We start from the raw sequence: 25,930 nt of genomic DNA, 5'->3' as shown, positions 1-25,930 counted from the left end.
TACCAATCATGTTTCATAAGCACACCTCCAAATTAACCCTTCAGATTCAAATAAAAGAATTTACGTGAATGTCATGTTATATTATACAAATAAATATATGAATCTTTAAAATAGTATAAAAACTTGTCATAGAAGTTATAAATTTACAAAAAGTGCAAAAAATACAGAAATAAATATATATAAACGCGGTGAACATGAATATTATTTATTATTCAAACTTAGAGCTCTACCAAAGTTCCTAACCTAGTTGTAACTGTCAGGAAGTAAGGGAGGATTCACAGTTTAGCCGCCCTCAACCTTAAAACACTATTAATACTAATATTCTTGTTTAGACCCGGGCTTTTAGCTGCATCTAATTTCATTTGCCAAAAAAGTTCTTTATATTCTAATTTGGCCTCCCAGGATCCACCTCTAGGGTCTTGTGCTACCTGTTTGACTACATAAGAGTTGAACTTACTGTTTGCACATTCTTTTTGATGTCTATATAGAGCACTGGTCTCCTTTCTTTGTGTAATGTTATAAGCATGTTCATAAACTCGTTTCCTAATGGGGCTCTCCGTCTTTCCTATGGAAAAGCTGGGACAGTGTTCACAGGTAGCAACATAAACGTTTTTTTTTGACAGCAAGGAATGTACATTTGAAAGCCAGAGGACATTATAATTGTAGTAGTAAGGGAGTAGTTAACTTTAAAAGTGACATGAATCATCTTACCACTGTGACCAAAAAGCATCCACTCTGCTAAATAGTAGCAGATGATGACAAACATTTTCTCTGTATGAGGGAAATGCTCTACTACCATATGTCATCATTTTTGATGTTGCAGTCTAATAAAGAAAGCATGCAGTATCATTAGTTTCCTTGTTATTTTGCAGGTTGTGGGTAAAAACAACTGATGAACAATCATCAACCACATCATCCCAGACTGTCAGACATTAGATCCCCCTGGACTGACACTAGAAGCTAAGCCAATTGTTGAAGTAAATCATTTTTTGTTTGTATTGTGGCATCATCCTGGATGAGGGAAGAATGCTGCTTAAGGCTAGGCACATACCTGCCTGGGACATATAGTCTGAAAGCTCCATCATGTCTCTCTTCATATAGTCCATTGAGGTATGTCTCAAGTCATTTACTCCAACATGGACTATTACAGAGTCATAACATTACTTACTGTTGAAGGACTTGAGTGGGTGCCTGATTTGGTGGATCCTGGCATGAGACAGGCAGCTGACCGTGACCTTCTCCTTGTCCAGCCTAGTGAGGGGGACATCTCTGTGTCTCACTATGGAGTCACCTATGACCAAGACATTTGGTTTAGATATGTTCTGCCTTAGGGGCTTATTGGGTGAGACACTGATGCATGTGTTACATGTATTAGATGCTGTTGGGACCATACTGTGTGAAGAAAGTTTGCACTTAGGAGGTCTTTACTTATTTGGTATATTTCTAGTGAGTACCTCTGCATATGTGGGTATGTGGGTTTGTGTGCTTGATAAGTGTGGGAGGTGGAGCATGGGTGCTGACAACCTGTTTGGTATTTGTTACATAATGTGAGACAGAGAGCATTGATTCCAGATATATAGAATCGATACATCTCTCACATATTGTATTTACATGTTTTAGGTGTAGTAGGTTTTCTGTATACATAAGGCATTGCCTCAGGATGCCCATGTCAATAAGGCTGGCTGGAGAAATGATAGGAAACTGACCTTCCATTATGTCAGGTGCATTCTATAATAAGTGGTGGAGGGTGGGGTAGATGGACTAGGTTCTGCTGTAGAACTAGTAAAATCAGCTAATCTGTGGAAGGATTAGGGGTAGAAACCTGCACCAGCACCTCAAAAAGAGCAGCTGGGTTGCTCTCTAGGCAGCAGGGAGAAGCAGGGAAGCTTAAAAGGGTTTCCTAGGAAAAATTTGACTTTTTTAGCATTTGTGTTTATACAAAACAGTGCTAACCCTCACTGCATGGTGTGCAGGTATGTGCAAACGCTGTGTTTAAATATCAGCTAAGTAAAACAGTTTTCAACAGTCCAGCCAATAGGAAAGTCAAGATTGAGCCTTGTTCTAACAATCCCCAACTCAGATGGGTCATTGACTACACTCTTCTGCCACAAGGGTGCAGGAGGGCCCTCTTAAGGTAAGATGGCTGGTTTTAGTGCTCAGAAAATGCCAGACAGTCTAGATTCAGCAATTCTGAGTCTAGCCAATGCTATAAATTGTTCAAGTACTGTAAATAGGCAGTGCAGAAAACACAGTCACAAACAATAAAAACAGTTTAAAGTAGGTGGCAAAATAATTGCAAACAGTTTAAAAGTGCAAAGAAGGTTATAAAATACTTATTTTTCAGCAGAATTCACAGCATGCCTTGGATTTCATTCAGATTGACTTCAGATCTCTGTCTAAGGATGCCAAACTCTGAGCAGCTCTGGTAGACTGAGCACAAACCCCAGCAAATGCTGTGTTTAAATATCAGCTAAGTAAAACAGTTTTCATACAATCCGACCAATAAGAAAGCCCATGACTGAAAGCAGTGAGGATCAAAAGATTGATCCAAAGATGGGTGCAGTGTTGACAGTACTGCAGGCTTTGTGACAGTCTGTGGTGATGAAGAAAGAGCTGAGCGCTTGAATGAAGCTGTCTATCACCTGTCAGTCTCTAACCTCATCCTCACCTATGGCTAAAAACTTTGCACAATGACTGAACAGATGAGATTAAGGATCCAAGCACCAAGAAAGAGGTTCCATTGTAGAGTTACCAGGTTCACTCTCCATGACAACCAGGAGGGTCTTGGAGTACAGTTACTGCTTCTTTGACAACTTTATCATTATATAGAGAAGTACGAAAACATTAGCAGAGGCAAGTGAGAATAGTTGCAAGAAAGGATACCATGGGGAAAAGACAGAGAAAATGTATGAGAGGCATGCAGAAGGAACAGGAGTAGAAAGGAAAAGAAATGTGAGAGATACAAAGAGAAGAGGGGAAATAGGGAGGCAGTAAGTAAAGGGGATGAAAAGATGAGATAAGAAAGGATGAAACAGAGACAAAGGGGTGTGAGAGAGCTGCAGAGTTCATGTAATGTGACCTGAGTGAGTGCAGTTGAATTTTGTTTGGGTGAAGAGGTGCTCCTTGATCTGTTGTCTGAAGTCTGAGTACTTTAGGATGTCTCTGACTGAGACAGGAATGAAGTCCAACAATTTAGGTGTTAGGATGGATCTTCTACTTGGGAGGGATCTGAACTCTATGAAGAGCAGAACTTAAGCACATGTGAATGGGTGTACTTCAGATGGTTGAGCAACATTCTGTTGAGACCCCTATCATCAATCACATTTCGATGAGTCCTGACCTAACGCATGCAAGAACAAAGAGACAGTAGGAAGAGTTGGACTCCCCCCTCCCCCCAAGCAGGACCGTGTTAGCTCTTGTTTCCAAGGTACACTGAGTTGTGCATAAATGGTTTATTTTTGATGTGCTATAATCTGATGGCCAGCAGTATAACAGAAATGTATATATCCATTTGAATATATTCTTAACTTCATGAGATAATTGTGTGATGATTTACTTACTTATCAACAGTTTTCTTTATATAATGTGCACCAGTATATATTGTTTTGGTTTTATAATTTGCACTCTGATTCCTCACATCTCTGTTGAAACCCCCCCCCCATTTTGGTTTCTATTGCTTGTGTGTTGTTAACTCAAGGTTCCCTTAATTTGAACTGTTAATAGCAGCAGTCTGCATTTAAAGTGGACCTGTGTATTGAGAGACAGCCTTACAAGACTATCTGCAAATATATAGAGCTGAGTATATTTTTCTGTATTATTCTGTATTATAGAGCTAATTTGTTGCTTAGATATCTGTTGTCTTAGTGTTCTGCAAATATACAGAGATCAGTATATATTTTTTTGGTTTTATAATTTGCACTCTGATTCCTCACATCTCTGTTGAAACTTTTCCCCACCCCCCTCCCTGTTCTTAGTTGTCGTTAAATTTGGTGGCTTTTGCAGTGCCCGCCCCACTGTAGATTTGATCTAGGACACTCCCCCAGTCCCATCTCTTTACCGCATTCTACCTAATAAACCCTTTCTGCACTTGCTTTTAGTTCTTTTTAATTTGATTACATTTCTTCAGACTGTGTGTGGACTAATATTGCTACATACTCAAGTGTGCCAGCTTGCACTGCATGTGAATTGTTTTTACTACTGTTTTTGCTACTTTTCTGAAAAAAAAAAAAAAAAATTGTAAGCCTGTTTCCTACCTTTCCTGTAATTAGTGTTCCAGATACAGATTTGCTGTATCTAGGACTATTTGTAAGCATCTGAGCCCCCAAGCCTTTCTGTGTTGGAGGGAAGCCTTCTAGCTTATCAGTGGGAGTGGTAAGCACTAGGTAACCTGTCTACCACATAAGGAGTGGTTCTGGCCCAGAATTGGTAGTTACTGGCCATTTGGGCGGTCTTCCATCTCTCTCAACTTTCTGATTTGAAGGCCTGCATTTGCACTTGTTTCTGTCCTGTAGCTCCTGGGCCCATCTCATTTGCTCACTCAAACAAAAAAAAAAAAAAAAAAAAAAAATCTGTTTTTACTGTATGTGTGTTTCTTCCTACTTTATTTTGCTTTTGCGTCATCTTAAAAGTACTCACTTGTATTTATTACTGCTTGGTGTAACTCATTCTAAGCCTTTTAGTTTAAGCACTTGGGCTTCAGACCAGTTGTTTTACATTAGGAAGATTTGTGGTCTGCACTGTAGTGGCATGACAGGTAGCTTACATCCTTCTAAGTTGGGAACTGCTGATTGAGGGCTCAGTGTCTGTTATTCTAAAAGTGTATTAATTCTGTTTTAAGCACTTGGGTTTCAGGCCAGTTATTTTACATTAAAACGGTTCGTGGTCTGCACTCTTGTGGGAGGAGAGGCTGGACTCTGCCCTTCTGAGCTGGGAATTTCTGGTTAAAGGATTATAGTGCCTGCATATTTAAACTGCTTCTTACTGAAATTGGTACACCTTGTTTGCTGTAGCATAGACTAGATCCAGGCCTGCTGAATCTAGCTTTGTTTGTATAACTTGAGCACTAATCCAGGCATTCTTTAAAGTATTCAATTGTATTTATTACTGCTTGGTAGTAACTTGATTAAAGTGTAGCTATCATTCTAAGTCTTTTGGATTAAGCACTTGGGCTTCAGACCAGTTGTTTTACATTAGGAAGGTTTGTGGCCTGCACTGTGGTGGCAGGACAGGTAGCTTACATCCTTCTAAGTTGGGAACTGTTGATTGAGGGCTCAGTGTCTGTTATTCGAAAAGTGTATTAATTCTGGTTTAAGCACTTGGGCTTCAGGCCAGTTGTTTTACATTAAGAAGGTTTGTGGTCTGCACTGTAGTGGCAGAACAGGTAGCTTACATCCTTCTAAGTTGGGAACTGCTGATTGAGGGCTCAGTGTCTGTTATTCTAAAAGTGTATTAATTCTGGTTTAAGCACTTGGGCTTCAGGCCAGTTATTTTACATTAAAAGGGTTCGTGGTCTGCACTCTTGTGGGAGGAGAGGCTGGACTCTGCCCTTCTGAGCTGGGAATTTCTGGTTAAAGGCTTATAGTGCCTGCATATTTGAACTGCTTCTTACTGAAATTGGTACACCTTGTTTGCTGTAGCATAGACTAGATCCAGGCCTGCTGAATCTAGCTTTGTTTGTATAACTTGAGCACTAATCCAGGCATTCTTTAAAGTATTCAATTGTATCTATTACTGCTTGGTAGTAACTTGATTAAAGTGTAGCTATCATTCTAAGTCTTTTGGATTAAGCACTTGGGCTTCAGACCAGTTGTTTTACATTAGGAAGGTTTGTGGCCTGCACTGTGGTGGCAGGACAGGTAGCTTACATCCTTCTAAGTTGTGAACTGCTGATTGAGGGCTCAGTGTCTGTTATTCTAAAAGTGTATTAGTTCTGGTTTAAGCACTTGGGCTTCAGGCCAGTTATTTTACATTAAGAAGGTTCGTGGTCTGCACTCTTGTGGGAGGAGAGGCTGGACTCTGCCCTTCTGAGCTGGGAATTCTGATTAAAGGCTTATAGTGCCTGCTACAACTGGTCTGAAGCCCAAGTGCTTAATCCAAAAGACTTAGAATGATAGCTACACTTTAATCAAGTTACTACCAAGCAGTAATAGATACAATTGAATACTTTAAAGAATGCCTGGATTAGTGCTCAAGTTATACAAACAGTTAGCTAGATTCTGGATCTATGCTACAGCAAACAAGGTGTATTTGAACTGTTTCTTACTGAAATTGGTACACCTTGTTTGCTGTAGCATAGACTAGATCCAGGCCTGTTGAATCTAGCTTTATTTGTATGCTTGTTGTTTGTTTGCTTGTTATTTCCCTGAAATGCTAATTCCACCTAAAACGCGGCTTTTCAGCACTTCTGTGGATCCCTAGTGATATCTGCATTGCTTACTGTACTTATTTCCTTGTTTCACTTGAAAGAAAGTTACTGTTTGTCGTTTTTGCATTTAAGTTACCTGTAACACATTGCATTTAAGTTACCTGGCACTTGCTCACTAAAGCAATTATATAAGTCAGCACTAAAATATTAAAAGCACTACACCCTCACAAACTCCCCTTGAGTTCCTCGTTCCCCATTGGCCCTTTTTTCAATTATAAAGGAATTCCCAATACTATTCTAGCAAGTCCAAAGGTCAGTTGTCAATCTCCTCTCCGGTCCAGCTGGTGAATCTGGGAATCTTGAGGCAATGTTACAACTGCCTCATGTACACAGACAACCCTCTCCTCCTCCCAACAAATTCCAACACATGTGAGAGATGCAACCATATAGCCATACTGGAGGCTAAGCTCTCTCAACTCAGTACTGGCGAAACCAGTCAGGAGGAGAAGGAAACCACATTCACTACAATTCCAGTCTCACATAGACCTACCATGACAGCAAACCAAACACATAACCACACAAAAACATACTCGGAGGCTCTAAATAAAAATCTGCCTAAGCAGCAGAGGCCTCCAAAGCAGACACCCAAGCAACCGCTACCCCAAAACAAAACACGTGCAACACATAGCTCACAAAGTCAGTGTGCCAAACAGTCACAGCCCTTAAGGCTAAACAACACACCTGATACACTTGTAATAGGTGACTCTATCGTCAGGCACACTGACGTCCCTCTCACCAGGCTGAACAAGGAGAAGGTCACAGTGAGCTGCCTGTTGGGTGCTAGGATATGCCACATAACACAAGCACTCATGTCAATCCAAGGCAAGTACAAATATGACTCAGTCATTGTCCATGCTGGTGTGAATGACCTGAGACGTACTTCCCTGGACTACATGAAAAGAGACATAGAGGAGCTCTCTGAGCATGTAGCCCAGGCCGGTATGACCCTGACCTTGAGTAGCATCTTACCCTCACCAAGAATGATGCCACAATATGAAGACAAGATGATCAATTTCAACAATTGGCTTAAGTATTGGTGTCATTCAAAGGGGATCCAATGCCTGTCAGCCTGGGATGACATGCTCGACAAGCCACGATGCTTCGCTAAGGACGGCTTGCACCTGTCACCCCTGGGCTTTCAGATATTGGCAAAGGCTCTTGCCACCCCCATAGTGCCTTTTTTAGGCAAGGCTCAAAAGACAAACCCACCTCCATAGGTATCACAAGGGATAAGAAACTAAGAGTAATGCTACTCAATGCCAGAAGTCTAAACCTCAAGATGCATGCACTTGAAACTCTCCTTAGCATGGAGAACATCGATATCTGTGCAGTAACAGAAACCTGGTTCAAGGCTCCCGAGAGCACCCCAGCATTACCAGGTTATACCTCATACCATGCTTTTTGGCCCCAAAACTTGGACCGAACCACAAAAGGAGGGGGAGTATCAATATTCGTCAAAGATACCCACACCTCCAGGTTGGTGGCACAGCACGAAGCATCAGAGACTATCCATGTGCAACTAACAGTGGGTAAAACTGCCTTCCAGTTTATAGCCTGCTACAGACCACCCTCCCAAACCCAGGAACCCCACTTGGCCTTCCTGAGAACATTGGAAAATATGAAGGTCACTCCAAACACCATTATATTGGGCGACTTCAACTACCCAAACATAGACTGGGAGCATTACTCTAGCTCCAACACCATAGCCCAAAGGTTCCTAGAATTTATAAATTCAAATGCTATGGAACAACTTGTTACCATTCCCACAAGAGGGGAAAACATACTGGACCTGATCATCACCAACATGGGGACTATGCTCCAGACCAGAAGTGTATCCCTCACTGGTTAAGATCAGACCATAAACTAATCTCACTGGATATTCACATCCCGACTCCACCCCCTGCCCTGAAAACCACAGTGAAAAACTTCTCTAAAGCAAATTTCACACTCCTCAAAACCGAGGTGGAATCCTTCAAAGCCCCCGGGCCTGTGGAAAATACGGCCCAGACCGCAGAATCCTTTATAAACGCATTCTATGAACACCTTCAGGAATGCATGGATCATGCAATCCCAAATAAAACCAAGACCCAATCCTCCAAAGGCAGACGTCCTGTCTGGTGGACCCCAGCCATAAACAAACTATACAATAGAAGGAGGAAGCTACTACATGATAGAGCAAAATCCCAAAAAGGGAAGGCATCTCTGATCAGTATTAGCAAAAAACTACGGGCACTCATAAAATCGTCTAAGGCCAGCTTCGAGAGAAAAATTGCACAGGACACTAAGGATAATCACAAGGCTTTCTTTAGTTATGTTAGGAACCTGGGTGGGAATTCCCAGATATGCACAGAATTAGTCCAAAATGACAAAAAATACACCGAACCCACAGACATTACCAACATCCTAGCTGACAGGTTCAGCTCAAACCCCCCCCCCCTCCCCCCAAAAGGGCAAATATCCATCCCAGCAGAGTGCTTCCCCCCTGACATCTCAGATGCTCAGGTAAGAGCTGCCCTCTCCAAAGCAAAAAACACAGCATCAATGGGACCAGACGGTGTCCCGGGCTGCGTCCTACATGAACTCCGAGAAGAGCTAAACCCAAACATAAAACTACTGTTCAATCTCAGCCTTACTACAGGATATGTACCCAAAGAGTGGCGTACAGCAACAGTAGTCCCTCTCCACAAAGGTGGTGCCTCAACAGATCCTGGAAACTATAGCCCCATAAGCCTAACTAGCTTGGTCTGCAAAGCTATGGAAAGGATCATCATGGACCTCATAAATAAAGATATTGGGGACCTACAGACACTGGATCCTACCCAGTTCGGCTTTGTTAAGAGCAGATCCTGCCTCTTAAACCTGGTTGATTTTTTTGAAACAGTCACCAAGGCCATTGACGAGGGGAAGGTGGTCCACACAGCCTACCTGGACCTCGCAAAAGCCTTCGATACAATACCCCACTCGGGCATTATAGATAAGCTCACCAGCTTAAATATAAACCCCTATGTCACTAGATGGGTTGCAAACTGGCTCAAGGACAGAACCCACATGGTTAGAATTGCTGGAGCCATGTCAGACTCCAAACCAGTTACAAGTGACGTCCCACAAGGCTCAGTCCTGGGACCTCTCTTGTTCGGTATATATTTCTCGGAGGTACAGGCCAACACGGAAGGACTGTGGCTGACCAAGTTCGCAGATGACTGCAAACTGGGCACCATACTCGACTCTCCAGCCGACACAAGCATCCTCCAAAAGGGCCTCATAGAAACAGACAACTGGTGCCAGAGCCATGGCCTCAAGCTAAACGCCAAAAAGTGTATAGTCATCCCCTTTGGCAAAAACAAAGTGCCCACAAATTACCACATAGGTGGTAATCCATTAAGTACAGAAGAAGTAATTAGGGACCTGAGGACCCAAGTTGATAGCAATCTCTCATTTGACAACCACGTGGCCAAAGTGGTTAGAAAAACATTTTATATAGCCCACCTAATCATGAAGGGATTCACATCTAGATCAGGGGAGGTCATCGTGCCTCTTTACTCATCCCTCATCAGGCCCATAATTGAATACAATGCCCCTTTTGGGATGTACCTTACCAGACACCTGCAGCAACTGGAAAGACCCCAAAAGTACCTCACCAAGAGGATCAAAGGGCTCAAACAGATGCCATATGCTGCCCGGTTAAAGAAACTCCAGCTCTACTCAGTGGCATACTGCCTGCTCAGAGGCGATCTGTGCCTGACGTATAAAGCCATGTCCATCCCGGAATTAATGGACATGCTGCACCTCAGAAAATCCAAATCCCATCGAGCTACGCGCTCGAGAGACTTGAACCTCAGCACTGAAATAAATAGGACATGCTGGAGGGACAGATTCATAACCCAGAAGCTCCCTTCACTCTGGAATAAAATCCCAGTCCAGGTTAGGCAGAGTCCCTCATTGACTCTCTTCAAGAGGAATCTTGATGAGTGGATGGGAGATCGTAGGTTTACCCCGAGTATCACTTCTGTGTCACTGTTAGACAGAGAGACACAGTATACTAACCTCGAAAAAGGGCATAGCAAAATTAATTTAAAATGGGTGGCGAAAGCCAAACACACTCTGGCTAGCCTTATAAATGCCCTAGGGCAGATAGCCTAGTATGAGCCTATGAACCTATGAAATAGAGTTCTGTATTAAATGACAATGTTTCTAGACATTCATAAATAAAATTGTAATTGCATAAACATTCCTGATCAGGATCGAGCTTATTGAGCAGACAGTACAGAGGCGCATAGGCAAGCAGTGAAAAGGAGTAGAGAAAAACAGTCTATCATCTCTGAAAACAACCCAAACATTTACTACCGGCAGTGGAGATGCATTTAAAGTAAAGCTTTTATCTGTGTACTTCATACTTTTAGCAGAAAGTTCTGAACAGGATTCCAAGAAAGAGGACTTTATTTTTCATTAAAGCATGTGAGATCTATTGACAAGCAAAGGATGTTTTTTCCTTTTGAGAATTACTATACTCCAATCAAAAACCCGAGTATTAACCAAAAAAGTTAAACCACTGATCATTGGCTGGTTCGTGTGAAGTGGGAACATTTGTCTATTTAAACTGTGAGGAGGTACTTGGTTTTCTGTTTTTTTTATGACTGGAAGGGAACACAGCAAACTATAGATGTGCTGCTCTAAGGTAAGTCAGACTTCAATGAAATAGAATAAAGTTAGACTTTATTTCTGTCATGGCTTCTATTTCTCAGTGGTAGTTTATAGCTGGTTGAATGTGTATAATTACTTTTCACATGAGAATAATACAGCCACAGGTTTGTCCTACATAATGTGACTAGCACAAACCTGCTGTACGTAGATATGGATGATTTTGTATCACAGCAAAGACTTAGTAAACAACAAAACCAGTCAACTTTACCTTTACAGACTAAAATACCATACCTCTGTAACAAACCATCAAAAAACTGTAGTAAGAACATTAACTTGCTGTAAAACAAACTAAAAACTGAAATCAGCTGAAAATACAAACCCTACCTCATTGTACACCCCTGGACATGTATATGCTAACTCCACAGTTGCTCAACAGTGAAAAAAGGTGAATATCCCCAAAATAGCACACCATTGTTTTGTGCTACCCCTAAACTTGAGCAGTTCTGATTGTTCAGTTAAGTTCTATCCAACTGCTCTTCAGGAAGATCAAGATACAAGATAGCCACTGTGAACTCAGGCTACACACACTGCAAACATTTTTTTGGGGGGGAGGGGGCAACGCCCCTTGTCCTCTATGTGGGTGAGATCCTCTCCATCCATTTTTAACTTCAATCAACTTTGTTGTCACAGCATTTCCGAGAAAGGGACACAGTGAGTTCAGAGTATTAGCAGTTCAAAATAATAGCCACGGCAAATCTGTATTTGCAAGGTTAAACTTCAGCCAGTTAAACCATTTTTAATTGCATCAGAAAACTAATGGGGGAAAATGATGAATTTTACCTTTATATATTTATTTATTTATTCTCTGAAACCTGCTTTATCCTATTCAGACTCATATGAGAGCCAGAGCCTATCCCAGCAAACAGAAGGCATAAAGCAGAGAACCATTCCTGGATGGAACACTAGTCCATTGCAGTGTACACACAGACACATAGACAGACAGACACACACACACACACACACACACACACACACACACACACACACACACACACACACTACAAGCAATTTACAGGATCACCAGTTCACATAATACCATATCTCTGAGACGTGGGAATAAATCAGAGCACTCTCTGAAAATGTACATAGACATGTGTAGGACATGCACTCTTCAGTCACTCCACAACATAAGCTATCAAAAGCAAAGCTTGTGAAGCAGCAAGACTAAGCATTTCCTACTGTGCAGCACCTCTAAAGTGTTATCCTTATTTTATTTAGTAACCCCTTACACGTAAATGAAGATTTAGCACATCCATTTTAATAGGTTCTGCGAGTTATGCTGCTTGCTCTATGTATAGAAAGAAGTACTGAATGAATAATAGCATTGTTTGTAACTATCTGCACATTTTATCTTTTGTAAATATCATACATGTGCATGTTGCTGCACACACTGTCACTAAGGCTACTTGTCCCCATTATGCTTGTGAGGAAAGAAAGGATGTGTATACAGAAGTTGTTGTGTCTTTCGGCCTTTCCCGGATAGGGGACGCCACAGTGGAACTCCGGTCTGCTAATGCTTGGCAGTAGATAATATAGTGGACACTGCATGAGCGACATGCTGAAATGAGTTCTCCTTATCTTCTACTTGTTGCTGTTACTCAGGACCATGCCACCTGCCTTTACGTTGTACTTTGATACAACCTTTCAGTCTCCAGCATGTGCCATTTGCTACAAATCAACTCCCTTGTGAACCACTAATACCAAACAGCACTCTGGGAATAAGCCTGAAGCTTAGAAAGTCACTTTGACAGGAGTGTGCTTTTTCCAGCAATACCACTGCCTATACAATAGGCAGGTGTATGAAAAATAAGACTGGATAGTAGAAGAAATTAAATTGGTAGGGGACAATCAAGTTGCCACTACAATTAGGTGATATTAGCAAGGGATAATGCAGCTAAAAAAATAGATCCCACATTGAGTTCCTTGAGAACCCAAAATGCCAAGCATGATATGATGCGTGCAGCAGTGGATAAAGGAAAACATGTACTGGTGAGTTGCTGGATATGAAAGCACAATCTTATCTAAAAGGAAAGACAGAAGCATATACTGCACTACAATAATAAAGTACAGTAAGTAGGCTGTGATAAAGCAAAAGTCACATGCATACTCAACAGCATGTTGACAATAAAATTGTTAATAATGGAAAAAAAAATGTTCACACTCTTAAATCTCATAACTATCCTAAACATAGTTGAAAAATAATAATGCACTCACCCATGCTGCAGACTGGATCCTTTTTGCAATCTTTAAAAGAAGCTGGCTAAAATTTCCTGGGCTGAAAGCAGAAGCAGAGTGCTGAATGCACAAACAGAACAAGAAAGCAGGGGTCAATTTAAAGTCATCCCCTCCAGGTTCAATTAGGCTCATAATTCTGTCCAGCAGCATGTCCTCAAATGAGCTCTCATATTCCAGCTGTACCTTCCTTCTCTGAGAACTCCTGTTGTACTTGGAGATCCTGTGCATTCTGTGGGCAGTGGGCCTTTCCTTTAGTAGGGAACCACACTTCCTACAGATGGAACCAACCTCTTCAGGAGGAGCGTTCATTACTTTTAGGTTCAGCAGTGTCTGGATTGATAAAGGTTTGGCATTGGAAGGATCTTTATACAAAAAAATATAGTAGAGTCCAACTGACAAAAGGTCTCTGTGATGGAGCTGGCAGGGTTTCCGAACTTCACGGAAGTTGATTAATACACTGGCTCCAGCAACTGGTTCCAAAACCATCTTTTCTTCTGCCCTTTTCCCACTTCTGTTAAACTGCTTAATTCTTCTGATTTTGCAGTGAAGTGGAAGAATGTCAGGGGCTGACAGCACGATATTGGGTTTTGCAGAAAGTGTTTCTTTACCCAAGGCAAAATGGTCCCGATTCAAAATGTAAACCAAATTGTCCTACAGGAAAAAGAAAAAGAATAAAACAAAATCAAACATCACTAAAACCCAGAAATGTAGACATCTGAGAGTCATTTCATGTCTTTAAAATTCTCGCTTACTGTGGGAACCATCTAAATGATTACAGTTGCAGAATGGACCCTGGGAGTTACAAGAACATGCATCCTGAGCAGGGTCTATATTATTTATGCGAAGAAGCAGAATGTTGACTCACCTTTAGTCGACCAGTATTTGTTGAAGCTGCACATCATCGGACAGCCAAATCATCGATTTCTTTCTAAGGGAAAGAAATCGGTTGGCTGTTCTTTTAAATCTGCCCTCTTCCCGACTGTAGTGCAATCTCGGAGTTAGTATATTTAGTTGGGGGGGGGTGTTGGTGGCAAAGCCCACCACTTTCATAGTGTTTGTTTTATTGTGGTGTGTGTGGTTGGGCTACCGATTTCTTTCCCTTAGAAAGAAATAGATGTTTTGGCCATTCGATGTTGTGCAGCTTCGACAAATACGGGTCGATTTTAGGTAAGTCGACATGTTGCTTGTTCGACTATATAATATAGACCCCCCTGAGCATACTGAGCAGTAAACCAATCCGTTTGGCCAGCTCACTGCTGGAGATGCATGGTACTCATCTGTACTGCTGCCGCTTAAACAAAATCAGTTAGTTGCCCAGAAGGTAGAGGGTTGGCAGTGGGATGGAGAAATGAATAGCTGATGGTTTTAAGTGTAGCCCAACCACACACACCACATTAAAACAAACACTATGAAAGTGGTGTCCCTTCTCAATGAGACAGTCTGGGGAAAATGAAGTGCATAACAGAAAGCCAATCAGGGTGGCACTGAAGGAAACATGCATGTCTACAGACTTGGGTGTTCAGTTCCCTCTTTATGGACAATGCCAGGAAAAAAAAACAGGGATAGGGCAAATTAATTAAATAAATAAATAAGTAAACCAAGCATTCTGAATTGAAAGTAAGCCATAACCGAAGTCAAGCAGCACACTTAAAACCAGTTGCAAGTTACCAACAATTCTACAGGTACTATGAAGGAAAATTATATAACTAATCTGAACATACATGATATGACAAATATTCCAAATAATTACAGCATGCTACATTATTTTGCCTGTACAGAACAAGTCAACTTTTGACTTTAAAAGCAAGATACATTGATATAGTTTAGGCAGGAATGCAAATTGGGAACTGAAATCAGTAATTTCTTTCAGAAGCAGATACGGATGTTTGGTGTTATATCATAATGCAAAGAAAAAAAAACTAAAAGACTAGTCTGAAGAGTAACTTTCCTTTTATGACCCATTCACATCAACATGGCCATAACGTACTCAGTAATTTAGTTTCATATAATCCAGTTGTTAATCCATTACAAAGCCTGTCACCTCTCATTATGACAACCACTCTAATGGCAAATTTTAATGTTGCTGTAAGTGATGCATTACACTCAACGATATTGCCATTGTTTCAAATCAACTGTTGTACTTTGGATAACTAAAATCCACATATTTAGGGTACTGCTTAAACTATGGTTTCATTCACTGAAAATATTTCTAAACATTTCACAATTCTTTTTATAAAAGTTTTAATAATTTTGTCTAAATTGTATTCACTCAGCTAGTACTAGTGTAATTATTCTTTTTTGTAGCTTGTGCTTTTCGTCCATTAAACTCAAATGTCAGTTATAATTCATTTCATACTTTTCAGTAATATATCAGTAACAAGTAACAGTTTTTTTTGTGTATTCAAAAAAAATGAAGTGTTTGGTACATACTTCAGAAATCATAAGAGTATATAAGGCATCCAGTTGTTTCAAAATCTCTGCAGTATTCACTTATTTACCATTTAATGCTGTCACTGACATACTTATGGTAACATTTAGGTTGGTTAGTATTGGACATGATTACAAGGTATAATATTCTGAGATGTTGTAAACTATATACACTAGTTACACACGAGAAAAAAACACTTCATAAGTAGTGGTTCCTACCAAGTATGATAGTGGAAGCTATAGTTATGCTGTTAATTTATAGACTGGAACATTAAGAGCAGCAGTTCTGTAAAGAAGAATGACTACATGTGGAACCACTGTCAAAATGAAGTAATCTCTAGAGGCAAAAGGTCACAGGAAATAAACTGATTTAAGTTAACAAAAGCGGTCAAGTTAATATAAGGACCTTTGAAGCTTCAATTATGATTCAATCAGAACTGAAAAAATTAAAAAGTTAAATGGAATTCTTGTAAGGATTAGCACCTGCAGGAACATGAATGTAGCTAACCCTCTGAATGTTTGCACTGTAATTAGACCAGTCTTTTGAAACAGCTTGAAATAAAATAGGGGTCCTGAATGGTCCGTGCAGTGATCAAGTGAGTAAGAGCCATGAAAAATCTATCAGATCCTGCATGATCGCTAAGCTTACTATATGGTCTAAGTTATGCACCCTAAAGCCATACAGAGAAAACAAGAGATTTTAAAGACACAGGAATCAATTTTTAATACCATAAAGCTCTCTACCCATCTCCAGACCTCTGTAAAGTTCCCCAAAGGGACATACAATAGCTACCACTTTGGTATTAATAAAATAGTTTATGTTGTGCATATTCCATTAGTATCAGCTGTAATGGCTTTGACTGCATTTTTGTGACCTTGAACCAAATCTAGTTATGTGAGATCTGATATTTTTGTGACCTGGAACCAAATCTAGTTATGTGAGATCTCATATTTTTGTGTCCTTGAACCAAATCTAGTTATGTGAGATCTGATATTTTTGTGTCCTTGAACCAAATCTAGTTATGTGAGATCTGATATTTTTGTGTCCTTGAACCAAATCTAGTTATGTGAGATCTGATATTTTTGTGTCCTTGAACCAAATCTAGTTATGTGAGATCTCATATTTTTGTGTCCTTGAACCAAATCTAGTTATGTGAGATCTGATATTTTTGTGACCTTGAACCGAATCTAGTTATGTGAGATCTGATATTTTTGTGTCCTTGAACCAAATCTAGTTATGTGAGATCTGATGGCATGAGATCAAGAGTAGGGAAGACAAAAAAAATATTTCACCTCTTCAGATTCCTCTACAATGGTTACAAATCTGTTAGATGTGTTGAAAGGCATCGGAAAGCAATATTGTCAGGCCCCTGATTTTTCTGCTGTAGAAAGGTTGGCTGGCTTGAGCAATAGGGATAGGTGGGCTCTCTTTCCCAAAGAAAAAGTAAAAAGGATTGCTGACTTTGAATTATCTGATCCCTTGTTCTCCTGAGAAGGCTTTGCAGTGTCCATTAACTGAGGTTGTTTGTGTTTATTATTAGATTATGCTCCACTGTCAATATGTTTTGTTGAAGGTGCCTGCTGTTTGGATATCTCAAATGCAATCTTTTGGACTGAATGAGAGATTAATAGAGTTGCTGACAACCTTAACTGACAAGCAGTACTCATCTTACATAGCCTCCTGATGGCTTGAGCCATGGCCTTCCTTTTAGTGAAAAGCATGCTGCTACACTTTGTAACAATCCTGACTGCCACCCCAGAATGCTTGTTTTGTGAGATTTGGAGGGAATGGGGAGCTGATATACACTTTTTGTCTGCCAGGTCCTGCTGCTGCTGCTCCAGTCATTATGTAATCTGACCTCTGTCATCTGGGCGCATCACATCTGACAGTAGTCACTCTAAGGACTGTAGTGTCCTTTAAGGCTTCATGCACTAAAATGGTGAAGATCGCTAGGAACTTTCGAATGGGAGCTTTATTCTAAGTGACATTCCAAAGAAGAGCTGGGATGCTGGTTCTCTATAACTTGCTACAATCTGCATTACAATATAGTACTTTCTGTAAGTATCTGGTCAAAGTCATTAGAATAAAAAAATAAAAAGTTAGTCGAGTCAACACACTAATTACATTTCAGTAATACTAGCAGATCAGATATTTATAAATGATTAGTTTAATATTTTATGCTGGGATAGCCAGGGTTTAGTAAAAAGCACAGTCCAGTGAAACTATCCATTATTCTGCTACTATGAAAGGAAGACTCATATGTTTACATCTTTTTGCCTTTCTTTTAATACACAAGCATTAAGAGGACTGGGTTTATTAGACTACCTACTATATGCCACATGCTGACTGTGCCAAAAACCTGTTAAGGAAAACCAAAGACTCCTATTACAACAGAACTTAAATGAAACTTAGAAAGTTAGATGAAACAGTAAACAATAAGACAAAAAATATATATTTTACATCTATATGGGAACATGAAATGACTGCAAATACTGGGAAGCATTCACCAAATTTCTTTATTGAGAATCTGATTTCCTGACTGTCAGGAAAATATCTGAGATATGAGAACCCTACTCCATACTATCCTCTGATACAATGTTAAGATCTTCATTAAAGGCCAGAAAATGTGTCCTTATTTACTCATAAAAATGTAAAAAACAAACGTATCTTTATATTTATATATGTGGGCAATTTTAACACACACACACACACACACACACACACACACACACACACATATATATATATATATATATATATATATATATATATATATACACACACACACACACACACACACACACACACACACACACACACACACACACACACACACACACACACACACACACACACACACATCCATACGAAAGCACTTTACTATCTCGAAATACTGAAATCTTGAATTTCAGTATCTTGAGATGAAAATGCCAAAAGTGCACTTGATCAAATTCGAAGTGTCGAATTTGCGGTTGTGGTGGGGCGGTACGTGGGATTTGCTGTGTTTGTAACATGCGGTGTGCTGTGGGATATGGTTTGCCTGCCGTTGTGTTGATAGATATGGAGATTTAGGTAAGTGCTGTTTTTTTTAAGGGTTTTGGGTAGGGATATGAGTATAGGGTAAGTAGGTAAGAGTGAGAGTGTGTAAGTGTGAGAGTGGTGGTGTTGTACATATATGGTGTGTGTTTGTACAAGGGGAATATAGAGTATGTAGTGGTGGGTTTAGTGTCTGTCTTTTTAGTGCGACCTCAGAGTTAGTATATAATAAGTAGTGGGGGTGTGGGGGGTGCAGGGGGGCTTGCCCCCTGCTTATATGTAGGGTAGGTGTGTGTATTTGTGATGTTGTGTTTGCGTGTATTTTGTTGTTTTTTTTGTAGTGTGGGGAGGAAGGTGTATGTTTGTGTGGTGGAGGGTGTATTTAAAAGTCACAATTTTGAATTTCATGCTTTTGGCGTTTCGATATTGTGAATATTTGGCTTTAAAGTCTCGAGATACTGAAATCCGAGATTTCAGTATTTCGAGATTATAAAGTGAATCCATATTGGTCTATGCCAGATGACCGAGTTTTCAGAAACTCGAAATTCATACGGTCAAGACCATATGATCAAGTATCCAAAAACTCGAACATAAAATAAAAACACACAGAAATCTACCTTTTTTATGTTTTTGCAGTGGGGGCAAGTCCCCCTGCATCCCTCCCAGAAATTATATACACCAACTCCAAGATCGCAGTACAGTGAGAAAAAAGGGTAAATTTCCTGATCTGCAATGCATCGGAATCTCTATTCAAAAGCTTTAAGTTTTCAAAAACTCAATCATATGGTCTCGGTTATATGAATTTCAAGTTTCTGAAAACTCGAAAACTTGATCAACTGATAGGGACCCATATGTAAATCTTGGGTCTATATTAGAACATTGAAGTTTTAAAACATCGTATGTTCTAATATTGACCCCAAAACAGCGAATGCTGAAAACAGCGAAGCTGCAAAACACTTAATTTTTTTCCTAGGGAAAGAATTTGTTTGGCCGTTTCTGTGGCTTCGCTATTTTCAGCACTGTGGTGGAAAGTTATGGGTCAGGTTCAGGTAAGTGTGTGACTGTGCGGACGTTAGGGTTAGGGCGTGGGTTAGGTGAGTTAGGGTTAGGGCGCAGGTCAGGTGAGTTAGGGTTAGGGCACGGGTCAGGTGAGTGTGCGATAGTGACGGACCTTAGGGTTAGGGTTTGGGTTAAGGTAAGTGGATAGATAGTAGTGTGTGTACAGTTTAGTGTAGGGTGGATGTAGGATTTTAAGTGTATGTGTGCGGATTGCTGTTTTTTTGGTGTGCTTGTGTTGTGTGTGTGTGTTTCTCAGAACAGCAAATTTTTTCCCAGGGAAAAAATTTGCTGTTCCGGGTGTTCAAGATTTTAAGCTTTCGCTTAAAAGGGGTCGATGAATTAGCGTTCGTTTTTCCAAGTTTTCGCTAATTCAATATAGACCCGTAAATCTTTAGCTTAATCATCACAAATCTCTCATTCTTTTATAAAAGTTATTTAGATGCATTAAACAAATTCACATCTTCATAGAATGTTTTGATCCAATGCACTTTCTATAATTCACACACAAATTGTGGTATTTGAGGCTGTTATTCCTTAGTAGTGTATTTCCAACTTATCAGTTGATTATGAAATTTCATTTGAATGTTTTAATTTTTTTTCAAAGCTTCCCGTACTTTCTTCAAATTGTGCTATTTACACCACTTCTGAAATTATCTATTCATCAAACACTTTTAACACTGGTAAATACATTAGCAGTGCAGGTTTTAATATGTGGAATAAAAGTCCTTGTTTCTGGTGCTGTTTGATATTACAGTAAATTGAAACAGTTAACAAATCATCTCAAAGTTTCTTATAGTTTATTTTTGCAGTGTTTGTATTGATTCATTAAAGGTGATGTTACATACGTCATTCCCCATTCAAGTATCAAGTTTGGTTTTAAAAAAGGAAATAGTAGGTGATAGTATAATATCAACAGATAATTTATTCCAAATCCGGGAAACCACAGTTATTAAGTATTTGCTCTGCTTATTCTTATGACTATATGGTATACTGAAATGTATGCAGTTATAGTTGTGTGATCTTAAGTTAGTAGATAAGAAAATGTTGAGACTAGATTGTAGGAACTCATCAATCATTATAAATGTTATATGCAACTATTATCATTCATGTAACAGTAGTAGATAGAAAATAATTTCAATTCCTTGCAACTATAGGTTTGATTTCTCACAGACAGATTTTTAATATATTTACACTGAACTGATGACTGAAACTATTTCTGTCAAAGGTAATCAATATAATTTATTTATTTATTGCATAATAATGCTGTCATCCGTGTTCTGTTAAACAAATGCAATTATAAATGCTTTTCCAGTACACAGCTTGGCTTCTTGCCATGTTAACATACCCTGAGGACAAATTTCTAACCTTTACTAAGAAGCTCTAAACTGATGTAATTTAAGATCAAATCAAAATTACAGAGAAAAACTCAAGCTTCTAAATATTTAACTGATAAAAAACAACCATAATAATATCAACAAATAAATAAACAAACAAATAAATAAATAAAATAAAGAAAGACTGGTGTGCAGAAGCAGACATGGAAATTCAATTAAACTTTTGCATCAGTTGATCTGGTAGAAATCCACACATGAATGCTCAACTCCAAATAACAGAGAAGGTCCTCGTTAAACATACTTTATACATACAGTATAAATGCATTCATCACTTGATCTGGTAGAAATCCACATAGGAATGCTCAACTCCAAATAACAGAGAAGGCCCTAGTTAAACATACTTCATACGTACAGTATAAATGCATTCATCAATTGATCTTGTAGAAATCCACACAGGAATGCTCGAATGCAAATAACAGAGAAGGCCCTAGTTAAACATACTTTATACAAACAATATAAATGCATTCACCAATTGAACTGATAGAAATCCATACAGGAATGCTCGACTCCAAATAACAGAGAAGGCCCTAGTTAAACATACTTTATACATACAGTATAAATGCATTAATCAATTGATCTGGTAGAAATCCACACAGGAATGCTCGACTCCAAATAACAGAGAAGGCCCTAGTTAAACATACTTCATACGTACAGTATAAATGCATTCATATATTGATCTGATAGAAATCCACACAGGAATGCTTGACTCCAAATAACAGAGAAGGCCCTAGTTAAACATACTTTATACGTACAGTATAAATGCATTCACCAATTGATCTGATAGAAATCCACACAGGAATGCTCGACTCCAAATAACAGAGAAGGCCCTAGTTAAACATACTTTATACGTACAGTATAAATGCATTCATCAATTGATCTGGTAGAAATCCACACAGGAATGCTTGACTCCAAATAACAGAGAAGGTCCTAGTTAAACATACTTTATACTTACAGCATAAATGCATTCATTATAATTTTACAGATTCCTTTCTTTAAGAAATAAATTAAATCTACAATCTGTGTCTGTTTTAAGCATGGCATAGCCTGACTACATTCCCTTATTTAGAACTAAGCTTCTATTGGGTTCTTTAAGGAAGCACTGCTTCGTTTTAATATTTAAAATGATTAACATCATAGGCGTATTTTTGTTTATTGTGCTACGTGCATCGGTATTTGATTCCCTTCCTCCTATCCATTTTTTAATTCTCTCTCACAGAAATGTTTAGCCTTTAGTAGATTAGTGTTCCAAAATGCTTAAACAGCTCAGAAATCAACTTAAGAACATGGTCTAGAACATGGGCTATTGTAATTCTGCTGTAAAGTAAATTAACATCAGAGAAACGCAAATAACTCATTTTGCAATAACTGATTTACTTGTGTATTGAGATATAGTGGGGAAAAAAGGGAATCCACAGCCCGGTTGTTACTTTTAGAGACTTGCAGGAGAGTTTTATGTGTAGATCGGAGAAGACGAGTGTTATTATAGGGTTTGAGTAAGTGTGTTAATGCTGGGATTTTGTCAGGCTTATTTACTAAATGGTGAGTAAAAATAAGTTGAATATAGGTTAGGTAATGGGGGAGTTCTAACCAGTTTAATTGTTGTAGGGAGGAGCAATGGTGTGATCTGGTGTGTCAGTGGCGAATTTGGCTATTTTGTTATAACATCATTCAAGTTTGGAAAGTTCACTTTTGTTAAGTGAAGTAAAGATGGGAGTGGCATAGAATAGAGAAGAAAGAAGATGAGTCCTAGTAATGTCTAATCTGGATTGATTTGTAAGAAATGGCTTGATGCGGTAGAGCTAGCCGAGTTTGATATGAGATTTTTTAAAGATTGAGATAGATGAATATCGAATTTCAATTTATTATCAATGATAACACTTAATAACCTAGTTTGTGATGTGGTGTTTATGATTGTATTGTTAGAGGAAAGTTTATGAAAGGAGGTTGTTTGAAACTTGTCTTAGACTCTCCAGAGTTTTGGCTTATTAAATGCTTAAATAAAGAGGTAAATATGGATTCCTCCAGTTGGCACCACTGTTTTGTATTTTGATGCACAAAGGGTAGCTCTTCATACCTACATGTGGAATGAGGGCTAATATTGTCTTTTTTTCTGAAATTTCTAATCCTGTGAATTTTGCATAAAAGCCTTTTACTGGAAAACATTGTTCCAAGTTCTTATTTCATTTTAATGAAAGCACACCCCTGTTATGAGTAGACCAAATGAAATACTGAAAACTGGTATGCATCTTTAGGACCTGCTACTGTGTTATGTATGCCAGTCTGATAACTTATTACAGGGTGAACATTTTGCAGTAGAAGAGCTTTTGAACAATAAAAAAAAATTCTGAAAACTGCTGACAAAGGTGGTTATACAACAATCACATTTTTTGCAATAAAATGACTGATGTTACAGAATCAAACTGCATATTTAAACAATTTTTTGAACATTTTTGCAGCATGGGGTTAGTCAGATAAATAACCTTTATGTACTTTTCTCTGAATTTACTGTTACCCTGTACTAGATTGGTTAATCAAACATCAGTAAGAATTTGAATGAACAATCAGAATGTTCTGCTGTGTCCACAACAACTTTATTAGATAACATATATTACATAGATCATTTCCTTCAACAGCAGAACAGCAGTGCAGACTCTTCCTATGTGCATAATGATACCACAATGTTTTTGAAGAAAAAAAAATAATCATGGACATAGTCTGGTATTCTGACTGGCATCTCATTATAATACATTTTGAGTCTTTCTGTGTGACTCTTCATGATTAGATGGCACTCAGTGCCGTAGGGAATTTTTTTGTTAAATAAGGCAAGTTTGATTATTCAAACTGAAACTCATGGAATTTATTTTCACTCATTATTCAGAGATGAAGATGTAATTAAAAAACTGCAGCACACCAGAAGATTTCAGTACTGCATTGCCATTATGGAAAGTTCATCAGACTGATGAAAAGCGAGTTCTATATTCTTAATAAAACCAGTCCATTTTTGGCATAGGTTCATAGGAGGTTACTAGGCTAGTGGCCCTAGAGCCCTTACAAGCCTAGCCATGTTAATCCCGAGTTGCCTCAATTGAAATTGCAGAGGGACATGGGCATCACTCCCAGGGTGAATTTGCAGTCTCCCATCCACCTGTTGAGACTACACTTGAATAGGGTCAGTGAGGAGCACTGCTTCACATGAAATTCATTCCAGAGTAGCATCAATCTCTGGGAAATATGTCTGTCTCTCCACCATGTTCTGTTAATATCACAGGCTAGGTTAAGATCCCTAGAGTGAGTGACTCTTATGCCATTTGACTTGCAGACATGCAGCATATCCATCAGGGCAGGGTCAGAGACTGCCCTGCAGGCCAGGCACAAGTCACCTCTCAGCAGTCTATATGACACAGAGTACAGTGACATGGTTTTCAGTCTATCCACGTAAGTCATGGTTTGGAGTCCGTGTATTTTCTTGGTGATAAACCTCTGTGGTCTCTCCAGCTGCTGCAGATGTCTGGTGAGGTGCATGCAGACGGGAGCATTGTATTCTATTAATGCTCTGATTAGGGTCAAGTAGAGTGGAGTTATAACATCCTTACACGCGATGCCTTTACTTATGAGATGTGCAACATAGAAGGCTTTCCTTACCATGGTGGAAACTTTGTGGTCGAAGTTCAGATTGACATCTACATGTATTTCCAAATGTCACACCACTGGGTTTGAACTTAGGAGGGTGCTGTCAATATTATAATTAGCAAGGAATTCTGCTTTGCCAAAGGAGGTAATAATGCACTTTTTTGCATTTAGTTTTAGACCATGTCTTTGGCACCAGTCATTTGTCTGTGTTAGCCCCTTCTGTAATATGTTAACATTGGTTCTATAGCTAATCATTGAAAGAAATAAAACAGCTATTCATCGAATGGTAATCCTCAAATGGACCACCATCGAACATGCAGTTGTAAGATGGGGAAAATAACTACTTGGCCAACACTTCCTCATCTCATGTACAGCAGTATTTCAAACTCAGCTAGGTGGGGGACTTCGCCCCCACACCCCTTAACTATATATACCAACTCTGAGACCAAAAGGGATTTATAGATTACTACATTACCTCAGGATGCCTATGTCAGTCAGGCTGGCTGGTGAAATGATGGGAAACCACCCATCCATTATAGCAGGTTTTTACTGTATGTAGTATTAGGGAAGGGGTTGGACCAGTTTTCGTGCTAGGACTAACAAAGGTGTTTGTTCCATTGAAGGCTATGGATGCTAAGTGTGGAAACACTGCTCATTGCTCCCATAGTGCAGTAGGGAAGCTTGGGATGGTTCGACTGACAGATGTTTCAGGAAAAATTTAATTTCAAGGTGTTTGCATCTATACAGGGCACCCATAACCCCTGTTGTATGGTGTGCTGCAAAGCGCAAATGCCAGTATTCAATACAGGTGAAAATTAAGACACTTTTAAGCTATTCTACCAATAGGAAAGCACACAATGAACCTTCCTCCAGCAAGCCCCAGCTCAGACAAGGCTGGATCCACACTTTTCTGCCACAAGGGAGCCCTTCTTACTGTCAGATGACTGGTTTAGTGTTCAAGTGTATCAATAACAGACTGCATTCAGCAGGTCTGAATATAATCCATGCTATCTAGGTATAATA

The 25,930-nt window shown here is 39.3% G+C and overlaps 1 protein-coding gene across 2 annotated transcripts in view; it reads right to left on the bottom strand.

Annotated features, from left to right (window-relative positions):
* RADIL (Rap associating with DIL domain) overlaps nucleotides 1-25,930 on the bottom strand; it is a 1,364,147-nt gene that overhangs the window by 800,077 nt on the left and 538,140 nt on the right. For both annotated transcript variants that reach the window (XM_044089491.1, XM_044089492.1), the window contains exon 4: nucleotides 13,340-14,011. In XM_044089491.1, the coding sequence (XP_043945426.1) occupies nucleotides 13,340-14,011 (672 nt within the window). The remainder of the gene's footprint in view (nucleotides 1-13,339; nucleotides 14,012-25,930) is intronic.

Source organism: Protopterus annectens, chromosome 12.part0 (genome assembly GCF_019279795.1).
Source record: "Protopterus annectens isolate FY-2018-M chromosome 12.part0, PAN1.0, whole genome shotgun sequence".
Taxonomy (NCBI): Eukaryota; Metazoa; Chordata; order Ceratodontiformes; family Protopteridae; genus Protopterus; species Protopterus annectens.
Note: the sequence above shows the minus strand (reverse complement) of the source record. Positions and strands in the feature narration are given on the sequence as shown.